The sequence below is a fragment of the Neovison vison genome, chromosome 7 (genome assembly GCF_020171115.1).
Source record: "Neovison vison isolate M4711 chromosome 7, ASM_NN_V1, whole genome shotgun sequence".
Taxonomy (NCBI): domain Eukaryota; kingdom Metazoa; phylum Chordata; class Mammalia; order Carnivora; family Mustelidae; genus Neogale; species Neogale vison.
Genome location: NC_058097.1, coordinates 177,852,501 through 177,874,192, shown reverse-complemented (window position 1 = coordinate 177,874,192; position 21,692 = coordinate 177,852,501). Strand labels below are relative to the sequence as shown.

General features: G+C 35.1%; 1 protein-coding gene across 1 annotated transcript in view; it reads left to right on the top strand.

The window, feature by feature from the left end:
* CCDC73 (coiled-coil domain containing 73) overlaps positions 1–21,692 on the top strand; it is a 113,212-nt gene that overhangs the window by 87,386 nt on the left and 4,134 nt on the right. The window contains exons 12-15 of the mRNA XM_044259030.1: positions 2,805–2,915; positions 8,343–8,477; positions 16,984–17,161; positions 18,684–20,180. Of these exons, the coding sequence (XP_044114965.1) occupies positions 2,805–2,915; positions 8,343–8,477; positions 16,984–17,161; positions 18,684–20,180 (1,921 nt within the window). The remainder of the gene's footprint in view (positions 1–2,804; positions 2,916–8,342; positions 8,478–16,983; positions 17,162–18,683; positions 20,181–21,692) is intronic.

Below are 21,692 nucleotides of genomic sequence, written 5' to 3'. Positions count from 1 at the left end.
GGCTGTTCCAGTTAAGTGCTCCCAGTGAAACTGCTCAACCAGATCAACCTACAGCAAAGCCCATCATTTGACAAAACTTTTAGCCAGCTTTTTAAATACTTATTTTTAACATGAACATGTAGTTAAGGATCACTGGGCTCTTGAACAAAGTCTCTACCAGGAAAATCAGACAAAACTAACAGGATAATGAAAAAAAAAATTAGAGAATCTAAGAGAACACACTCCATTAGGAGAAATATATTTATTAACCCACAAAAACAAGAATTAGGAGTCTTTAGAAAAAGAAACACTCAAGAATAAAAGAGAACCTTTAAAATAAATATTTCAGCAGACATAAAAAGTACAATGAAAAATTGGAGGGTAATATTGAGATAATATTCTGGAAGGTAGAACCAAAAGACAAGAAGATGGAAAACAGAAGGGAAAGAATATTAGGGATTTGCTCCAAGACATCTGGTGAATTTCAGAGAGAACAGGGAAAATGGAGAGGAGATGACCAAAGAAGTAATGGGAATGTAACCTAGAAGTGAAGAATTTGAGTTTGTTTTGCTCAACACCAATGTATATCATTATGAAATTTTATACTAAAAGAGAAGATTCTAAAACTGTGGAAAAAAGAATTAGGTCACACACAAAGGATTAAGAAGAAGAATGGCAACATGATGACTTCCGGCTTCTCACGGGTAGTGCTGGAAGACAGAAGATAATAGAACCATGTCTTCAGTGCTTGGCGAGAAATTGATTTTTTTTAAAAAAATATTTTGTTTATTTATTTGAAAAACAGAGAAGGCGGGGGGGGGGCCAGAGGGAGAGGGAGAGACACAAGGTTACTCCCTGCTGAGTGTGGAGCCTCACGTGGGGCTCAGTCTCATGACCCTGACATCATGACCTGAGCCCAAACCAAGATTTGAAAGCTCAACAGACCAAGGCACCCAGGCGCCCCTGAGAAATTGATTTCTAAAGCAGAATTGTACTGTATTCGGCTACATGAATCATTATATGTTGGTAGAAAAAAGGTATTTTCAGACATGCAGGACCTCAAAAAATGTGCCACCTGTGCCTCCTTTATCAAGAAGTAAAGGAAGGTTTACTTTACCAAGACAAGGGAATAAACCAGGAAAGAGGGAACAATAGGATCTAGGAACCAAGAGACCAACCCCAGAAGAGAGAAGGAAATCCTCAGAGGTCACTCCATCAGTGTAGCAGACTGAAAGATCAATAGGTCCAAATTATAATGGAAGGTTGGAAAATCTCCAAAAGGTGGAAACAGAGTATCTGATATAGGCAGTTTCTTTTAGATGAGGCTATGGGTCGGGATAGGAAACAACTGATATCTGATACACTGTTTTAAGAATATACAGCTCTTGGTCACTTATTACTACCTAGGTGCTCTAGTATATTTTCTCACATCTCTAAACTTTGATTTATGTCTCTTCCAAAATATGGTGTTATCAGTATAAATAGATACTATATTAGTTAGAATATTAAAATAGTAAGCCGCTATTAAATAAACACATTGTAAATATTTAGAAACTGCTCTATTATTTGCCTATAAATTAAAAACACATGACTTCTATAAAGAGTTACATTATCTTGAAGTAAAGGCAGTCAAAATAGGTATTCACTGAAGGCTATCAAAGCGCAATAATGTTCTTTATGTGCTGGAGGAGAGTTTTAATGTTAAAACTGTAAAATGCTTTTTATTAGATTTTTCCATAATTTTCCATAATTATGTCATTGTGTATTGGTATTCTAGATATAATAGAAAACTCTTAAAATAGATGGAATACTATGAGGCCTTTAAAATGAGATAGATCTGTACTTAATGGTATGGAGAGTAAGCAAGAAATACTTTTATTTTTTTTTTTAAGAAAAAAACAGATTGCAGAAGAACACGATATATATGGTATGGTCTCATCTGCATTAAAAAAGATAGAGACAATTTCTGGAAGGCTATGCAAGAATCTGCTAGAGTGGTTACCTCTTGGGGAGGAGAACTGTTACCTTGGTTTCTCTGTCCTTTGTGTGGCTTGAAATGTTTACTCTGAACGTAAATAACTTTAATAATGATAAACAAATGAACTTTAAAAATTCCAGATGTATTAGACATGTGGGTAGAGTTCTTAACTATTTATCTTTTTATGGAAGTTTACTTGGATTATCAGCAGACACTGAAGAAACCTAATAATACTGGTGACAGTAATTTAAGAATTTTAAAACCCTTGTCTTAGAAAATAGTATTTTTACTCTTAAAGGTTTTTTGGGGGGAGAGGGTTGTATAGTTGTGATTATATTATGTTAATTTATGAAGTAATAATTTAATATGGTAAATACTGAACCTGCACTAAAAAAAGTGTTAATTTGAAATTTAAAAAATTAAAATTATATTTAAGGGTTTTCTAGCCAGTTAATTTCTAAAATAAACAGGTACAGAAAAAATGTTTTGTGGTAGTTAAAATTTTGTAGTAGAGTTAGGCTGGATTATGCTACATTTCATATTTTTCAGTGCTGTACTTTATATTACTTTTTCAGTACATTAAAACTTATGCAGTGAAACTGAATAATGGCAATGTTTTTATACCCTTTTATAGCCATTTCTTTTTCATAACCTCCCCCTATTTCCTGTTAACTAAACTATAAGCACCTTTCTGTTAATTTATGAAAATTATTGTTGAGATAGCACATTATCACTGATCTGTATGGCACTTTCAGCATGTTAGAAGCAAAGGTCCAAGCAACATAAAACACATCAAAATTCATTAATGTGGTATTGATTATTTTTTGGATAATTAATTTTATTGCAGACCCTTGAAAGAGATAATGAGCTGCAAAGGGAGAAGGTAAAAGAAAATGAAGAAAAGTTCCTTAATCTTCAAAATGAGCATGAGAAAGCACTGGGAATTTGGAAAAAGCATGTAGGTTTATAAAATATTAAAATATTAAAATATTTTAAGTAGTTGTAGACATTTAAAATAACTATTAAATGCTAAGAAAATATTGCAAAAATAATAAAGGAATAGAGTCAGACACACATCCTTCTTGCACTTGTATTTCCAAAAAGTAAATGCTGTTGAAAAGCTAAATTTAATAAAATTGCCTATAATGCTTTCATGCATGAAAAATCACACATATATATGTGTGTATATTTATATTAATATAAATGTTAATATATATAATTTGAATGACTTCCCATATGTGACAAAGAAAAATTAATTTGCCTTTTCATAAAACAACTGCATAGTACTTTAGAAAGTGATTAAAATAATTATATAGTTACTATTAGCTGATCTGTTTAGCTTTCCTCAGCAGTTTTGTTGAGATGTATTAAAGCCATGTTTAGAACATGTGTATGGTAGTGGAATTCTGTAGTATTAACATTGTATCGTGAAGAGCTGATATGTTATAAACATAGCTGTTTCCTTAAACCACATCCGTTTATTTTACACTAAATTTTCATTTTAGTAAAGTAATAATAAAAGTATGAAATGGATGGTATAAATTAAAGTTGTAAAATATAAAGGTTCACTTTAAAAATTGATAGGCCCCAAAATTGATTATTCTATTTTAATATGTATTTTTATTTCTTTTTGATTCTTTAAAAATAATTAACACAGTAGAAGGTTACTATGAGTTTATGAAAACTGTATTTTGGGATAGAAAGATTATATTCTGGACCTTTATACTAATTATGCTATATTTTTGTAATACTTAATAATATAATATATTTTATACTAATATGTATCTAAATACCAGTTTGATAAGCATTTTCTTGTAGACAATTTTGATATAAATTATTACACAAGTAACTCTTGAGTTTTCACTACTCTCCAAAGCTAACATGTTCCCTTAATTTGTATTTTAACAGATCAAGTCTTCACTGATGAATTTAATAAGATTTATCCATATCTCAAAAAGCATTTCATAGTAAGCTGTATCAGAATACTGAAAAATGCTTACTCTCTATAGTTCACTGTTAAGCAACAAGCGTAGTAATATTCATTCTAACTTCAGCAAATTCACATTGCATCCTAACACTTCCTTCTCATTCCTGATGTTTAAAAATCATGGAAATGGTACTGTCAGGATAAGGAGAACTGTAAAATGAAAAGAGGATATACTGAAACATGTGAAACATGCCAAAAAAAGAGAGATTATTTGCACTCAGAAATTAAACATTCATTTTCCCTGAAACCATAACCATGTCCCTCCCACAAGGAAAAATGCACTGAATTAAGAAAAATAACCATTCAGTTTCACTGGTGAGGCCTCAGTCTATAAAGTTGTATCATACAAATTTCTATAAATTTGTGTGAAATAGGATTTTTGAGCTTCTACGGTCATTTCACTTCCATATGCTTTAGTACTAAACAGAACATAGTTAAGAAAAAGCTGAGGGCGCCTGGGTGGCTCAGTCAGTCAAGCATCTGCCTTCAGCTCAGGTCATGATCCCGGGGTACTGGGATTGAGCCCCGCATTAGGCTTCCTGCTCAAAGGGGAGTCTGCTTCTCGCTCTCCCCTTACCCCTCCCCCCACTGCTTGTGCTCGCCCTCTCATGCACGTGCTTTCTCTCAAATAATTTTTTCTTTTTTAAAGAAAAAGCTGCTATGGTTCTATTTATGAGTTTTCTTGAATGGGAGGTTAGATCTGCTCTTTAATTGTGTTTCTATCGCTATGTAAGTTTTTCACCATTCTTGAGTGAAGAATAGTGAAGGTATTTGCTACTAAGATTGGATCAAGATGGGTTTTTAAAAACTTAAAAAGATACAGATAAAAATAAGATGGAATCATACAAACTGCTATTTTCTCAGAAAGCAGTGAAAGAGACATACAAATAAAATTTTGTGAATATCTTTAGACAGTATAGTTAAAATTCATCGAAATATTACAAAGAACAGTGTAATGTGTATCTGTTTTCATTTGACTAGGTATATAGCTAATGGGTATATATAGACAAAAAGACAATAAATGAGGATATTCAGAAATTATTTAGAGGAAAGCACAGGTCACAAAAGGAACTCAATTTATATCATTTGTTGAGCATCTACTGTTTATTAGGCACTATTCTAGGTACTGGATTTTCAGAGATGCCCAAGATACAAAGCTCAATAAAGAGCTCACATTCAAAGGGACAGATAACTATGAAATTGACCACAATAGCATGGAGTGGTTTTGATAGTATTAACAAATTACCATGAAAGAACAAAATAAACCATATCTATTTAGCTATGTTGGAGAAAATTTTAGAGAAAAAATTATCCTAGTTTGGCCTCGAACGTGTAAATAAGGTTTCACCAACAATGTGTGCCATTTCCTACACTTCTCTTTCCATCTTGTTGACATTCCATTTGGTAAAGAAAGGAAAAATCCTGGAAGCATGAAACTGTATTTTCAAGAGTGATGAGCAGTCTGATTTGAATAAAGCATAGAATATGTGGAATGTGACATTGGAAAATAGGTTGAGATCATTTTCCAAGAGGCTCCTTATTAAGGAAGTTGAATTTTACTTTATAAGTAATGGAAAGTCACTGAGAATATTACAGCAGAGAAGTGACATAGTCAGATCTGAGTTTTAGAAAAATAACTCTCTCTCTCTTTTTTTTTAAGACTTTATTTATTTGACAGAGATCACAAGTAGGCAGAGGTAGGCAGGGTGCGGGGGCGGGGGGGAAGCAGACTGCCCACTGAGCAGAGAGCCGGATGTGGGGCTCGATCCCAGGACCCCGAGATCATGACCTGAGCTGAAGGCAGAGGCTTTAACCCACTGAGCCACCCAGGCGTCCCTAGAAAAATAACTCTTGCAGCAGTATGGAGGACAGCTTTGTGGAGAAGGAGCAGCAAGAATACTGTGAAGAATGCAACCTTGACTCCATGAGGGTGTGAATTAGGGTAACAGTAGTGAGAACAGAGAAGAGGAATAGATGCAAAAAACATTTAAAAGTAGAATTGGCAGGATAGTGGTATTTTATATATAATAAATATTAGAAGGGGAAAGGAGTCCAACATGACTCTGAGATTAGTGTAACAAGTAGATGATAATGTCATTAGTTCACATAAGAAATGTAAAAGGAGAAGCAGATTTGGTAGATGAAAAGAATGACTTTAATTTGGAAGCTGGTAAATGTATAGTGCCTGCAGGACATCTAGCCTGAAATGCATAACCATGCATTTAGAAATGTGAATCTTATCTTAGGAGGGAAGTTGAGAGATGAGATACAGATTTAAGGTTTATTAGCATAAAGATAAAATTTCAAGGTATAGTTATAATCGTCTACTGAAGGAGTAGAGGACTAGAGAAGAAGGTTAAAGAAGAAACAGTAGGGGGGTGTGTGTTGGGACAGGGTGGGAGGAGGAACCTGGTAAGAACAGTGAGAAAGGTAGGAGGATATGGGAGAGTAATGCCGTGAACACACAGAAAAGAGGCTGTTCCAAGAACAAGCAGTCAACACAGTTGTGCTCCAAGAGCTGTTAACTGGTATGAAACTTGGGGAAAAGCCTTTCTGGCTAATCTGCAGGTGGTATCTGTGTGTGGGGGTGGAGAGCTGTAGAATAGTGAGGGCAGGAGTCAGGTTGTTAAGGAGGGTTGGGAAGTTAGAATTTGGAAGTAGCCAAGTGTCGACTTTTATATTAAAGAAGTGGCTCAATTCATTAAGTGTCCAGCTCTTGGCTTCCTCTCAGTTCATGATCTCAGAGTCGTGAGATCGGGCCCCACATCATACAACACGCTCAGCAGGGATTCTGCTTGAAGATTCTCTCCTCCTGCCCCTCTCCCAACCCATGCACATTCTCTCCTCTCTCTAAAAGAAATAGATCTTTTTTCTTTTAAAGGGAGAGAGACGGGTATCTGGGTGGCTCATTTGGTTAAGCAACTGCCTTTGGCTCAGGTCATAATCCTGGAGTCTCAGGATCAAGTCCCATGTTGGGCTCCCTGCTCAGAGGGGAGTCTGCTTCTCCCTCTGACACTTCCCTCCCCACGCTCACTCTCTCATTCTCTCTTTCTCTCAAGTAAATAAAATTTCTTAAAAAGAGAGAGAGTAATTGGGTCGAAGTGAGAAATGAGTTAAGACTGTAAGAAGAGCATATTTGTTCCTTTTGTTAAGGCTTGTTTTTGTTCTAGTTCTGTTTGTAAGGTGGAAGAGAACATGCTGGTATGGTGGGAAGAATTGTGAATAAGCAACAGGGAAGGGATTAGTGCCAGAACTAAGCTTTGAGGGGAATAGGAAAGGATGGGATAAAAACACATGGAAAGTTGAGCCTTGGAAAAAAAGCACCTTGTACAGATAGATCTTTAAAAAGTTAAGAATAGGGGCACCCCGGGTGGTTCAGTGGGTTAAGCCTCTGCCTTCGGCTCAGGTCATGATCCCAGGGTCCTGGGATTGAGCCCTGCATCGGGATCTCTGCTCAGCGGGGAGCCTTCTTCCCCCTCTCTCTGCCTGCCTCTCTACCCACTTGTGATCTCTGTCTGTCAAATAAATAAATAAAATCTTTAAAAAAAACAAAAGGTTAAGAATAGATGAGATGACAGGAAGTAATAGGGGAGTTCTTGTCTGCTAGCCTGCACAGGGACTTAGTGGCACTTACTTTGTCTTATATTTGAGGTTTCCATGAAAGAGATTTTAAACAGCCAGTGAAAGCCCTGTGTCTGGGTGTAAATATCAGGCTCAAGTGGCAGTTATTTTTGCACTACTTAGTGCTTAGTACTGGTCACTCAGTTGAGATAAAATCTGTATGTCTGATTTGCAACAAGAAAATAAAACTTTGAAGAAAGTAATGAAGGTGTAACTTTTAGAGAATTTTAAAAAAATAATTTTTCATTTGTAAGAAGAGATTGTTAAATGTAGTCATTAAGAATACAACTCCTATATTTAGCTTTGGATTTGGATCCTGCCTGACTATATCCACCTGATCTTGACAAATTACTTAAACATCTGGGAGCCTCATATTTCTCACCTGTAAATTGGGGATTTTTATGAGTATGAATTTGTATTTAAGTACTCAGCACAATTCAATGAATAGTAGCTCTCAATATTAGTAATTACTTTGGGATCACTTTAATTTTTTTTGCTATTTCCAAAAATTTGTGTTAATAAAATGTCATCATACAAAACAGATCTATTTATTTATTCATTCATGAGAATGTTTGCGAGCAGGGTGGTCAGGGGGACAGAGGAGAGAATCTCAAGTGGACTCCCTGCTGAGAGCAGAGCCTACCCCAGGGCTCCATCTCAGGACCCTGAGACACGACCTGAGCTGAAACCAAGAGTCTGATGCTCAACTGACTGAGCCACTGAGGCGTCCCTATACACATTTATATAACTATTCATTTTGGTTAAATTTTGTATTAGGTTGAAGAACTTAATGGAGAAATTAATGAAATAAAAAATGAGTTATCATCACTTAAAGAAACTCATACTAAGGTACAAGAACGTTACAATGAATTATGTGATCAGAAGAAGTTTGAGGAAGACAAGAAGCTTCAGGTAAAATTCAAGTGTTTGGGGGGTATGAAACTTAAGACCATTACTGATGATTTTCTCTCTGCTTTCTATTTTCAGGGTCCCAACTTTAAAAAAAAATGAGTATAAGTATGTAGTTTGTGATACATTTTTAGTTTATTTTTGTGTACAGTATGATAGAAGGATTGAGGGTTATTTTTTGGACATGGATTTTCAGTTCCTTATACACACATTTCTTGAAAAGACTTTTTTTCTCTCATTATACTTTGGTACATTCTTTGAAAATTAGTTGATCTAATATATGAGTGGATATATTTCTGAATCTTTATTATGTTCCATTGATTGTTTATCATTAAGTCAATACACAACACTTGTTTATTACTGTAGCTTTGTAAGAGGTCTTAAAATGTGGTAGTGCAAGTCCTTGATTTTCTTTTTCTTTTTCAAGATTGTTTTGGCTATTCTACGCCCTTTGCATTTCCAGATAATTTTTAGAATCAGTTTGTCAGTTTCTTAAAAAAAAAAAACAAAACACCTAAGACTGTGGGATTTCGGATTGTGTTGAATCTGTAGATTAATTTGTGAAGAACTGACATCTCAACAGTACTGAGTCCTCCAATTTGTGAATGTGGTATATCTTTACATTTATTTAGACATTCTTTAATGTCTTTCTCAGAAATGTTTTGTAATTTTCATTGTGTAAGTCTTTAAAGTGTTTTGTGAAATTTATCCCTGAATATTTCATATTTTAGAATCCTATTATAAATAGTATTTTAAAAGTTAATTTTTCTAATTGTTTCTTGCTAGTACATGGAGTAAAATTTGATTTTTATACATTGACATTATATCCTATTACCTTTTAAAATTTATTGTAATGGTAGGGTTTTTTTCCTTCTAATTGTTGGGTTTTCTGTGTATATTATGTCATCTGTGAATTTCAGGAAGTTTTATTTCCTTCTGCTTTGTATGAATTTTACTTTTTTCCTCAATTTATCACAGTAGCTAAGACTCTCTAGTACAGTGTTGAATGAAAGGTTTGACGGTAGACTTGCTTGTCTTGTTCCTCCATCTCAGAGGGAGAATTTTTAGTCTTTAACCATTTCATAGGATGTTAGTTATACATTGTTTGTATATGTTTTTTATCAGATTAAGTTTCCTTCTGTTCCTAGTTTGCTGAATTTTTAATCATGAATGGGTATTAAATTTTGTGAAATGGTTTTTCTGTATTTGATGAGATAATCATTTTTTCTTTATTCCATTAATATGTTATTAACCAATTAATTACATTAATTGATTTACAAATTTAAAATAACACTGCATTCTTGAAATATTTTTAATAGATGGCTGAATGTAATTTGTTAATGCTATGTTAAGGATTTTGCATTGATTAGGAATACTGATCTGTAGGTTTCATTTGTTTTTTCTTTGTGTTCTTTTGGTCTGGTTTTCATATCAGAGTAATACTGACTTCATAAGATGAGTTAGAGTGTGTTCCCCGCTCCCAGAAGAGTATTGTGTAGAGTTGTTATTATTTCTTTATTAAATATTAGATAGAATTTGCTGTAAAGCTATCTGCTTTTTCTTCGTGGGAAGATTTTTAATAACAAGTTCAGTATTGTTGATAGGGCAGTTCACTCTATTTCTTCCCATGTTGGTGTGCAGAAGAAATAGTTAACAGAGAGGTCTGTGAATGCTGTCCTCAGAAAGGCCTGCATACAAAGTTGGCCCTTGACTGGTACCTGGAAACTTGGTTCTGGAGAAGGTTCCCCACCATCTCCTAACTGCCAGGAGTGGCTCACTGTGCCTAAAGTGTTAGTTAAACATCGTGCTTTACTCTGAACTTGTGTTTTCTTATTGGGAGTCCGGAGTTCTGGCGCGCACTGGGCAGGTGGTGCCTGCATGACCAGCACCAAAAAAACCTTGAGCACGGAGTCTCCGAAGAGCTTACCTCGTGGAGGAAAATTCACATTTGTTGTCACAATTCACTGTTGCAGGATAAGCATGTCCTGTATGATTTCACTGGAATGGGGCTCCTGAAAGTTTGTACCTGCTTTGCTCCAGACTCTACCCTGATATGCCTTTTCCCTGTGCTGTTTTGAGATCTTAGTCATTAGTACAACTGTTACTGCAAATCACGGAACCAGGAGGCTGTCTGGGACACTTACACCACAGTGGTGTTTGGTAATTTTTGTCCCTCAGGGAACTCGTCCTTTTCATCTGAGTTGTCAAATTTCTTGTCAAAGAGTTGCTCATGATATTCCTTTATTATTACATTCCTCCTTATTAATGCCCTCTCTTTCATTTGTGTTGTTCTGCCTCTCTTCTTCTCACTCCTCCTTCTCCTCCTCCTTATTCCTTCTCTGTCTCATCAATTTAGCTAGATTTTCAACGTTATTGGTCTTCTCAGAGAACCAGGTTTTGACTTCATTGATTTCCTTCTCATGTTAGTTCATTTTCTATTTCATTGGTTTTTGCTGTTAACTTTATTATTTCCTTCATCCTACTTACTTTGGCTTTGATACGTTTTTTCTAGCTGCTTAACATGGAAACTTAGACAATTGATTATTGGCCTTTCTTCTTTCCTAATATAAGCATATAAAGCTATAAGTTTTCCTCTAAGCATTGTTATAGCTTCATCCCACAAATTCTGACATGCAGTGTTTTCATCCTTATTCATATTTAAAAATTCCTTTTGTGAGGTCTTCCTTGATCCATGGGTATGGGCATAAACCATATGGGTAGGACTTACAACTGTAATTTAATTTCCAAGTTTTTGAAAATTTTCCAAATATCTTTCTTTTAGTGATTTCAACTATAATTTAGTTGTGGTCAGAGAACATTTTCTGTAAGGCTTTTATCCTTTTAAATCTACATATATCCTTTTAAATATAAATATCCTTTTTAAAAATTAACATACGATGTATTATTTGCTCCAGGGGTACAGGTCTGTGAATCATCAGACTTACACAATACATGGCACTCACCATAACACATACCCTCCCCAATGTCCATAACCCAGCCACCCTATCCCTACCCCCATACCCCCCAGCACCCTTCAGTTTGTGAGATTAAGAGTTTCTTTAAAAAGACTTGCTTTTTAGCCAAGCCTATTATCTATCTTGGTGAATATTTCTTTTTTTTTTCTTTCTTCTTTTTTAAAAGATTTTATTTATTTGAGAGAGAGCATGTACACAGAACGGGGGGAGGGTCAGAGGTAGAGTGAGAAACAGACTCTCTGCTAAGCAGAGAGCCCAAGAGAGACACAGGACTTGATCCCAGGACCCTGAGATTTTGACCTGAGCTGAAGGCAAATGCTTAGTGGACTGAGCCACCTAAGTGCCTCTCTTTTGGTGAATATTTCATGTGCCCTTGAAAGAATACTTACACTGTGGTGTAAGTGTCCCAGACAGCCTCCTGGTTCCGTGATTTGCAGTAACAGTTGTACTAATGACTAAGATTGTTATTGTTATTGTTATTGGTTGGTTGAATATTTTATAACTGTCAGTTAGATCAGGCTGGTTGATAATGGTATTCAAGTCTTTTCTATCCCTACTGAATTTTTTTGTGTGTGTGTGTACTTGTTAGTGGGAGAAGAGTAGTGCTTCTCCCAATTAGTGGGAGAAGCACTAATGATTAGTGCTTGCATTATGTATCCTTTTTAATCCTGTGACTTTTTCTAAAGGGAATATTCATAATTCCTTTATGTTGAGTAATAACATGAGGAAGTCTTTTCTCTTTGAGAACTGTTCCTTGTATTTTTTTATTCTGGTAAAATATACATAACATAAAATGTACTACTTAAACTATTCTGATCTGTGTAGTTCATAAATGGGTATGGTTGTGTACCAATAAAAGTATATTTGCCAAAACAGTAGGCCATATTTGGCACACTGGCCATAGTTTGCCAAGTTTTTTCTGAAGTAATTGATTATAGTCTGCTTTCAAATAAGATTATGCCAAATTCTCTGATTAGTAAGAAGCTCACAATACTATATTCTCATTTTCTCCTTCCTGGTTTTTGTGTTATTTTTATAATACACTTTACTTTTACATGTTATCAACTCCACCATGTAGTGTTATTTACTTTAAAATTTTAACCTTTTTTTTTAACCTGGTTAAGAAAATGAAGAATTAGAGAAAATAAGTCTTTTACCTTCAATCATATTTACCATTTGAGGCACTCTTTATTCATTAGTGTAGATCCAGGTTTCTAGCTGGTATCCTAGTACTTCAGCTTGAAGAGCTTCCCTTAATATTTGTGTTTGAGTAAGTGTGTGCACATCTGGTGAGGAATCCTCTCAGCTTTTATTTGTCTGGAAAATTGTTTATTTCTCCTTAATTTGTAAAGGGTATTTTCAGTGGATCTAAAATTCTAGATGGACAGTTTTCTCTTTTATTCATTTGAAGACGCTGTTGCCTTGTTGCTTGCATTGCTTCTGGCAAGGCTGCAGTTGTGAAATTCACATCCCTCTTTATCATATCCTGCCTTGCTTTGGTTTTCTTTGTGTATATTTTGCTTGGGATTTATTGAATGATTTGTGAATCTGTGGAATGAGTTTTCATCAAATTTGGTGAATTTCTGGTCATTACCTCTTCAAAGATTTTTTTCCGTCCCCTTCTCCTCTTATGGGACTTCAACTACACATACATTAAACTGCTTGATCGTGTCCCCCAGGTTCAGGTGCTGCACATTGTTTTCAGTCTTTTTTCTCTGTCTTCTCCCATGGGGATTTTATATTGTTCTGTGCCCTGAAGTCCACTTATCTTTTGTTCTAATATGTTTAATCTTGGTTAAGCCTATACAGTGAGTTTTTATTTCATATAGTGTATATATCATCTCTAGAATTTCCATTTGATTCTTTTGGGGGATATATTTTTATTATATTCATGTTGTTCTTTAAATCTTTGAACATCTGTAATAGTTAAATTTTTTTTTTTGCTAAATCCATCATCTCTCTGTCCTTTCTGCTGACATTTAAAATTACAATTCAATTGCATTAATTGCAAATAATTAAGTACAGTGTTGTGCAGTCTTTGCCAATATTTCCAAGAATCTGTCATCATTCCAAATTGAAACTGTCTAACTATTAACCAGTGACTCCCCACCTCCCCTCTCCCCAGCTTCTGGTAACCTCTAATTTACTTTCTGACTCTATGAATTTGCCTATTCTATATATTTTATATGAGTGGAATTGTGTAATATTTGTCCTTTTTATCTGGTTTATTTCACTTAGCATGAGGTTTTCCAAGTTTACCCATGTTACAGCCTGTATTAGAACTTTATTCCTTTTTACAGCAGAATAATATTCCAGTGAATGGATATACCAGCTTTTGTTTATCTATTTATTTGTTAATGACACTTGGGTCTTCACCTTTTGGCTACTGTGAATAACGCTGCTGAATACTGGCATTCAGCCATCTGTGTGAGTCTCTGTTTTCATTTTTGGGGAAGTATAAACCTAGAGTGGATTTGCTGAGTCTATATTAAACCTTTCAAGAAACTGCCTTTTTAATTTAAATAGTGGCTTTCTAAGTCAGTAGCAATTGCCATGTATCACAGTTCCAATTGTATGAATGAGATGTGCCATAATTAATCTCTCTACTTCTCTACTGTAGAACATCCTTATACAAATATCTTTGTGTACTTTTGCGATGATTTCTTTAGAATAAATTTCCAAAAATAGTATTGCTGGATCAAAGAGCTTGCTTCTTATAATTTTGACACGTATTGTGAGACTGCCTTCCAGAGTGTTTTTTTTGTTTTTGTTTTTTAATTTGACAGATCACAAGTAGGCAGAGAGGCAGGCAAAGAGAGAGGAAGGGAAGCAGGCTCCCTGCCTAGCGGAGAGCCCGATGTGGGGCTTGATCCCAGGACCATGGGATCATGACCTGAGCCGAAGGCAGAGGCTTTAACCCACTGAGCCACCCAGGCGCCCCAGATTGTTTATACTCCCACCAACCAAATATAAAAACACCTGCATATCCAAACTCTCTGAATTCTTACCTTAATCAGTTTTAATTTGCATTTTTATTAAACATGTATTTTTAAAAAGATTTTATTCACTTTTTTGGACAAAGAGATAAAACAAGAATGGGAACAAAGCAGGGGAGCAGCAGGTAGAGCAGGCAGAGGGAGAAGCAGGCTCCCCACTGAGCAGGGAGCCCCATGCAGGGCTCGATCCCAGAACCCTGGGATCATGACCTGAGCCAAAGGCAGATGCTTACCAACTGAGCCAACCAGGTGCCCCAAACATATTTTCTTATGTTTGTCAGTTATATTTCTTTTGTGAGTTACTAGTTTATATTTTTCCATGTACAATTAAACATGCTAAGGTTTCTCTCATTTTACAAGGTACACAAAAAAACATTTTTGATCCTGTGTCCATCTCTCTCCCTGTAGAGTCAGGTTCCTGGAGGAAGAAAGGCCCCATAGAAGAGAACTTAGGCACCCCACCGAACAGCCAGCACCAACCGCCAGCCATTCAGTGAGCCTTCTTAGGGGTAGACCCTCCAGCCCATTAAGTCTTCCAGTAATGACAGCTTGCGTGGAACCTCATAAGACCCTGAGTCACAAAGCCAAATCATTCGTGATTTCCTGATTCACTGAAACTATGGCATAATAAATGTTTGCTGGTTTAAACCTCTGAGTTTGGGTAACTTGTTACACAGCAATGGTTAACTAGTATATTCTTCTAAGATTTCATACTTAGTAAGTACTGAAACCAGATTTGAACCCGTATTTATCCAAGACTACAAAGCTCCTGGTAACTACCATACTGTTTTTGTCATTCTCCTTTACAGATTTATCTTTTGCAAGCTTCTCTTCTTCTGCCTCTTTTGTGGTTTTCATTAGGATTTTATGCTTTACCCCTTTTTTCCCTTCAAAATATACTCTCATTACTTAGTCTCATCAACTTGTACATCTTCAGTGGCCATCTACCAATGATTTTCAAATCTACATTTCCAGGTAGATTTTCTCATAAGCTCCAGATTCATAAATCTAGATGTTCATTAGACATCTCTACCTTATTATCTTACTAACTTTTCACACTCAGCAGGTTCAAACAACCCATGACATTTTCATCCACACCTGCTACTACTCCTGTTTTCTAGTTGAGTAAATAACATCCACCAGTCACCTCTACATACCTAAACTCTGTGAATCAATCTTGACTGTTTTATATCCCATTATTCATCAAGTCCTGTTGATTAGCTCATAAATAATTCATGTATCTATTCAGTTCTTCATCTCTACTGATATCCCCTGGACTATGGCACTAGGACACTCTTCTGATCCATCTCTCTGCCTCATGTTGTCTCCCTTTAATTCAGTATTTTTCAGACTTCTAGGTGCAGCCTATTAGTTTAGTGGTCTGTGACCAATGTTCTTTAAAAAATGAAATAAAGTAGCATAGAAAACAGAATATAATCTCACTGAGTAGGTATCTGGTGTGCTGTGTTGTAGAACATTTACTTCTCATAGCAGTTTTTAATCAATGAAGTTTAAAAAGCATTAATCTATTCTTTTTTTTTTTAAATATTTTATTATTATTTATTTATTTGAGAGAGAGAGTGAGAGAGAGCATGAGAGGGGAGAAGGTCAGAAGCAGACTCCCCATGGAGCTGGGAGCCCGATGTGGGACTCGATCCTGGGACTCCGGGATCATGACCTGAGCCGAAGACAGTTGCTTAACCAACTGAGCCACCCAGGCGCCCGTTAATCTATTCTTGATGCTGCAGCCAGAATGGTCTTTCCAATCAGATCGTGTTTATTACCTTGTCTAAAACCCTTCAGTGATTTCTCATGGTCTTCCTGGAAACCCTCAGCATGCTGTATTTGGCCCGTAATGACCTGGGCATAGCTTACCTCAAGCCTCCCATCTCTCCATTCTCCCAGCAATCTAAGCTCTAGCTGAAAGAAATCCCGAGTAGTTGATGAAGACTATTATCTTGCTTGTGTTTAGCATCTTTGTATGTCTTTTGCTTTCCCTGGAGTGCCTCCTATCCTCATCTAGATTATTCTTTTCCTATCTTCCTCCTGGATTGTTTCTTGAGGCTAGGGTCTGTAGGCTGTTCTTTATTGCATCTGAAAACTTAGTACAGTGTTTCAATGGTTATGTGCTGAATATAGAGGGAATAAAAGGATGTTGAACTGATCCACTACTTTCAAGATACATAAAAATACCAAATACTCAAAACAGTTTGCTAACCATGACTACTCTGCTTTTAATGAGTGGTTATTTTATTATATATAATGTGTGAGATTATATAATAATGTAGAATGCATACTGAAAACTTCAAAGGGTCTCAGTTTTGTTTAAATGTGATAAATGATACAAAATGAAGTTTAAGAGATCTTATTACAAAAAGTAGTATACTACATTTAGTAAGTCATTTGGCTTTCAAATAGAAATTACTGAATGGCTGAATTGAAACACAGATTGTACTTTTATCAGAAGAATTGTTCAGAAGTCTTATACTATTTAACAGTGTTTTTACATTAAAGGTATTTTTTTTCCTTTTCCATTAGAATATTCCAGAAGTAAATACTAAAAACAGTGAAATGTCAATGGAAAAATCAGAAAACATCATACAGAAATACAATTCTGGGCAAGAAAGAAAGAAAGATGCTTTGAGTTTTTGTTCAGATACGAACTACAGAGAAAAGGAGAAGAAAGAGGGTCCGTTTATAGAAGTCATGGTAGAAGGTAACCAGCATACTGCTATTTTCTAATTTTAAATACTGAGCTCCCCTTTTCTCCCACAAATAAAGGATCTGTCAAAGTGCTGTGCAAGACCACCTATGGAATTCAGGGGAGTACCAATTAAAGTCTTTGCTTTGAGGATCCCATACTGTAGTTGAAGAAACTCTTTTTCATTTGTGTATGGTCTTAAGATGGCTTCTTTTGAGCTATTCTTTATAGTCAGTATTTTTGGGAAAAATTCCATTTCTGCCTTTCCTTATCACTTACTCCATAGCTTTTTGCGTTCAGTTTTCTGCATTCACTGCTTTGTGGAGTGTTCTTTGGGATATGAATAACCTTCTGAGTATCAGACCTAGAGCACTTTTCTTAGTTCAAATGCCTTTCTGTAACTACTGAAATAATTTACTAAACTTGTCCATCTTGAAAAAGAACTGCTTATAAAGACCACAGACTTATTTTATGAAGGTGTTCAAACCTAGGCTGAACAACCACTTGGTGGAGATGTTGTAGAGAAAATGAATGGACTAAAGCCCTTCAAGTCCTGAATTTTCGTATTCTAGGTTAACTATATGGAAAATTTGAAATCTATGGTTAAAACCTAGATGAATAAAACATATTTCTTAAGTATTCTATACATTTGCACAGAAGTATCTCCAAACTTTAAAATACTTAGAAAGTAATGAATAAGAAGTGGTAATTGTCAGTCTTGAAGAAACAGCTAGCAATTCTGGATCCTCAGGAGTGGTAAAAAGAAAACCACAGGCCCAAAATGGAGTTACTCATGTTAAGAATCCATGTCAGCAAACCAAAACTTAATACCAACCAAACTGCAGCTTCAATCCTCAGGAATGTAACCTTTAATGAGTCAACCTGGAATTTTCTGGTCAGCAGTAAAAAATCCATTGACAGACCTCTTTCTTTCCCCATAGGAGGGCAACCTTGCCTAAAACAATGTATTCTTTGCTAATAATTTCCTTTGTCTATTCATTCTCTACCTTTAAAAACCTTTTTCTCTGTAGCTCAATGGGGCTCTTTTTTCTTTGCTTAGATAGGATGCTCTCTGATTCAATGAATCATTTAATAAAGCCAATTAGATCTTCAGGTTCCTTGGTTAAATATTTCTTTGACAGTAATAATAGAAATTAGAGTCTAACTTGTTAGGATAAATTCATTTTTATTTACTTGGCTGTATATTTACATGGCATTGTACTGTATGCTCAAAAGGAAGTGTAAGAAACTAGAAAACTAAAAACCATTTCCTAATACCCTGAACTTCCCTCTTTTTAAACCAAAAATACTTTGTGAAATCAAAATTTAATATGAGAAGAGCCAAATATTTAGCATGCTAAATGTTATTATGAACAAGGGAATTCAATATTTGGTAAAATTGATATCGTAATGTTTGTGTATGGCCAATGAAATATTTAAGGCTAAATGTTTTTATATGAATAGGTAATACATTATGTCTTATAAAAGCAGGTTTTAGGGTATAATATAAAAATTTACTGTGTTCTCTTCATGACAGATTTACAGCTTTTTGAAGAAAGCTCCAAGAATGAAACTGATCCTACTGTATCTCAGGATGAAAATCAGATTGAAATCTCCCTAAGCAAAAACCTCGGCACAGAAAAAGAACTAATTAGTCAAGCACAAACCTTGAATGTTACTGACTTTAGAAAAGCAGTTACCGCAGAAATAAAAGATAAAGTGGGTTCAGGAAAAGACAATGGATGTACAGAATTTAAATCACCAAAAAATTCTTTTTTAGTGGCAGACAGATCAATAGAAACAGAAAAGATACTCCTAAAAGGAACTGAAGGATTTGATCTTCACAATGCAGATGCCCATCTGGAGGTTGATAATAACAGATCATCTAACAATATCCAAAGTGGGGTGACTCGGCATACAAATCAGAAGAAAGAGGTTTCTGAAGATGAACCATTTGAACGGTTCAGATTGCTTCCAGGGATTCAAGAAAATGCCACAGAGAAGGAAATTACAAGTAGTGACCAAACCAAAGCATATCTGGATTCATCTCTCAATGTAGAAAAGAATGCTGTTCAGTGTCAGAAATACAGTTTACAGGAGTCAAGTAATGTTATGTTAGATGATAAACAATGTAAAATAAACCAAATGCAACTGTTAAATAAGAAAAGTGAGTGCAGTTTATCGCCATTTAAACAAACTTCAGTTTTCCAGCAGCTCTGTAATGATACTTCAGAGAGACCTGAACCGACTATTCCCTCTGACACAGCAACTAACAAGCCCATTTCATCCGCTGCTTTCAGTGAGAATTTGAAAGTACTTAAGAATTTAGATAAAAATGTTAGTATCATGCCTATGTTGGTGAAACCCAACTCAAGCCCTGGTGAAAGAATAATGCGGGAAAATCTGAATGAGATGCACACTAGCCAGCTAAAGAACTGTCTGGGATACTTAGAAAACAGTGCAACCACTTCCCATCTTCAGGCTAAAAATGAGAATATACATACTTCACAAGCTGAAGACATGAAAATTGCTGTTCCTATGCAAACTTCCACAGAAATACAGTTTTCTAATAAAGAAAGTCAGATTGATGAGACTCAGATAACTAACGCCACAAAAAATGACCTCTTCCTTTTTGTGAATGTCAATGAAAGACAGCATTCATTGTTAAATAATACAGAGAAAACAGAGTCATTAAATGACATCGTTTCAGGAAAAATTTACAGTGAAGGACAGCTGGAAGAATCATGTTCATTTCACATAAAGCCATCTGGAGATTTAGTAAACAGAAGTGGAAGGTCAGCCTTTGATCTTTCAACTTCAGATAAAAAAACTGAGAAAATTCCAGTATATGTGAATTTCTTAGACCCCAGTCCTTGGTCAAAAGTAAATCAAACTGAAAGTCAAACACTGAGCACTTCAACTTCTAGCATTCCTTTGTTGAAGGAGAGACCAGTAGGCCCATCAGCAAACAAAAATCTGGTTTCAGTGACACTTTGCAAAAACGATGATGGTATCAGGAAGGATACTGGACCAGGTAAGAAAACAATGTTTATGTTTTCTTTAAATTTGAATTTCTACTCCTTATTCCTGATAAAGGGGCTGTTTATGTTTAAAATGAAACCACTTACATATTTTCTTTACCTAAACCTAAGATACTCTATACATGTATATAAGTAAAAGTAGGAAAGGTTTTATTTAAATATGAGTGGATTTTTTTTTTTCACCTAAATCTGAGCCACTGATATTAACATGTACTAAGGTGCAAATGCATACTGGAAATTTAAAAAAATTTCACCAAGGAACTGGAAATAGCAGAAATAATCACAGGTCCAGGTCATTAATTTTAAATTAGCAACAACTATCTAATTAGAATCTCAGTTGTTGATAAGGTTTCTGCCAGTGGACATGTTTATTCCTTTTCATTCTGTACTGAAAAAACTTCCCTCATTTTCTTCTCCCAATTTTCTCCCTCTTTCCTTGACTTTTCTACTTCTAGCTTCCCTTCACCAGCACCAGAATCCAGCTTTCATTTTACAAACACTGTTGAGGTGTAACATTAATACATTTCATATCACTGATATTTGTAACTCAAACACTTTAAATAGAATCCCTTAGTTATGTACCAACATTAAAACATTCAAATATTCAACATTTCAGAGAACAGTGTATTCTAACCACCACATGAATTAAGTGTCCAAGTTTTGCTTTATAAAAATATTCTAGAATAAAAAATAGGGGGAGAGGTAAATGGATGAAATACATAGGACTTAACACTGATGGGTGTTCACGCAGGGTGATGGTCTAAGTTCATATTCTACTTTTGTGTATTTGAAATTTTTCCTACCAAAAATATTTAAAAAATAGAAATATACTACATATCATCTATAAATGCTGTACAGATGTAACTTTAACAACAAACAGCAGTTTAAGATTATCATGAAAAAAGTTTACTTTGTTAATAGCAATCTCGTAGTGAAAGTTATTGAGGTTGTGAAAGATATTTAAAGATATTCTTAGATTTTTAAGGGAACTTGGCCATTGAACAGTGTGATTTTAGACCCATTAAAGGAATGCAGATTACAAGGGAAGCTCTCAGAGCTACCAGATACTTTTAAAAAGAGGCAATTAAGGAACTTTGAAGAGAAAAATTGGGAATTAAAATAAGCATATCAGGTTTACTAGCATAGAGAGGTAATGCAGGGAAAAACAGAAACCACCAAAATACTGAAAAACTTCATCTTACACATTGTAACTTTCCTAATAGAATAAAATGTATTAACTTCAGATTACATTAATTTTGAATCTGTTGAATGCTGCAGTTAGGCAAGTGCTGTTAAAGGCACTGGTCTCATGTTGACTGTTTTCTCATAAGGCTTTTCTTCTACGTTAAAGCTCAATGATATAAATAAGAATGGAAGGGGAGATTGAAAATTCTGTAGAAATTCAACTTGTAAAATATCCACTCATAAAAGATATAAGTATCTTTTAACTTCAAAGCTGACATGTTTCTCTAAATCATTTTTATCTACTTATTAAATTCCAGTGA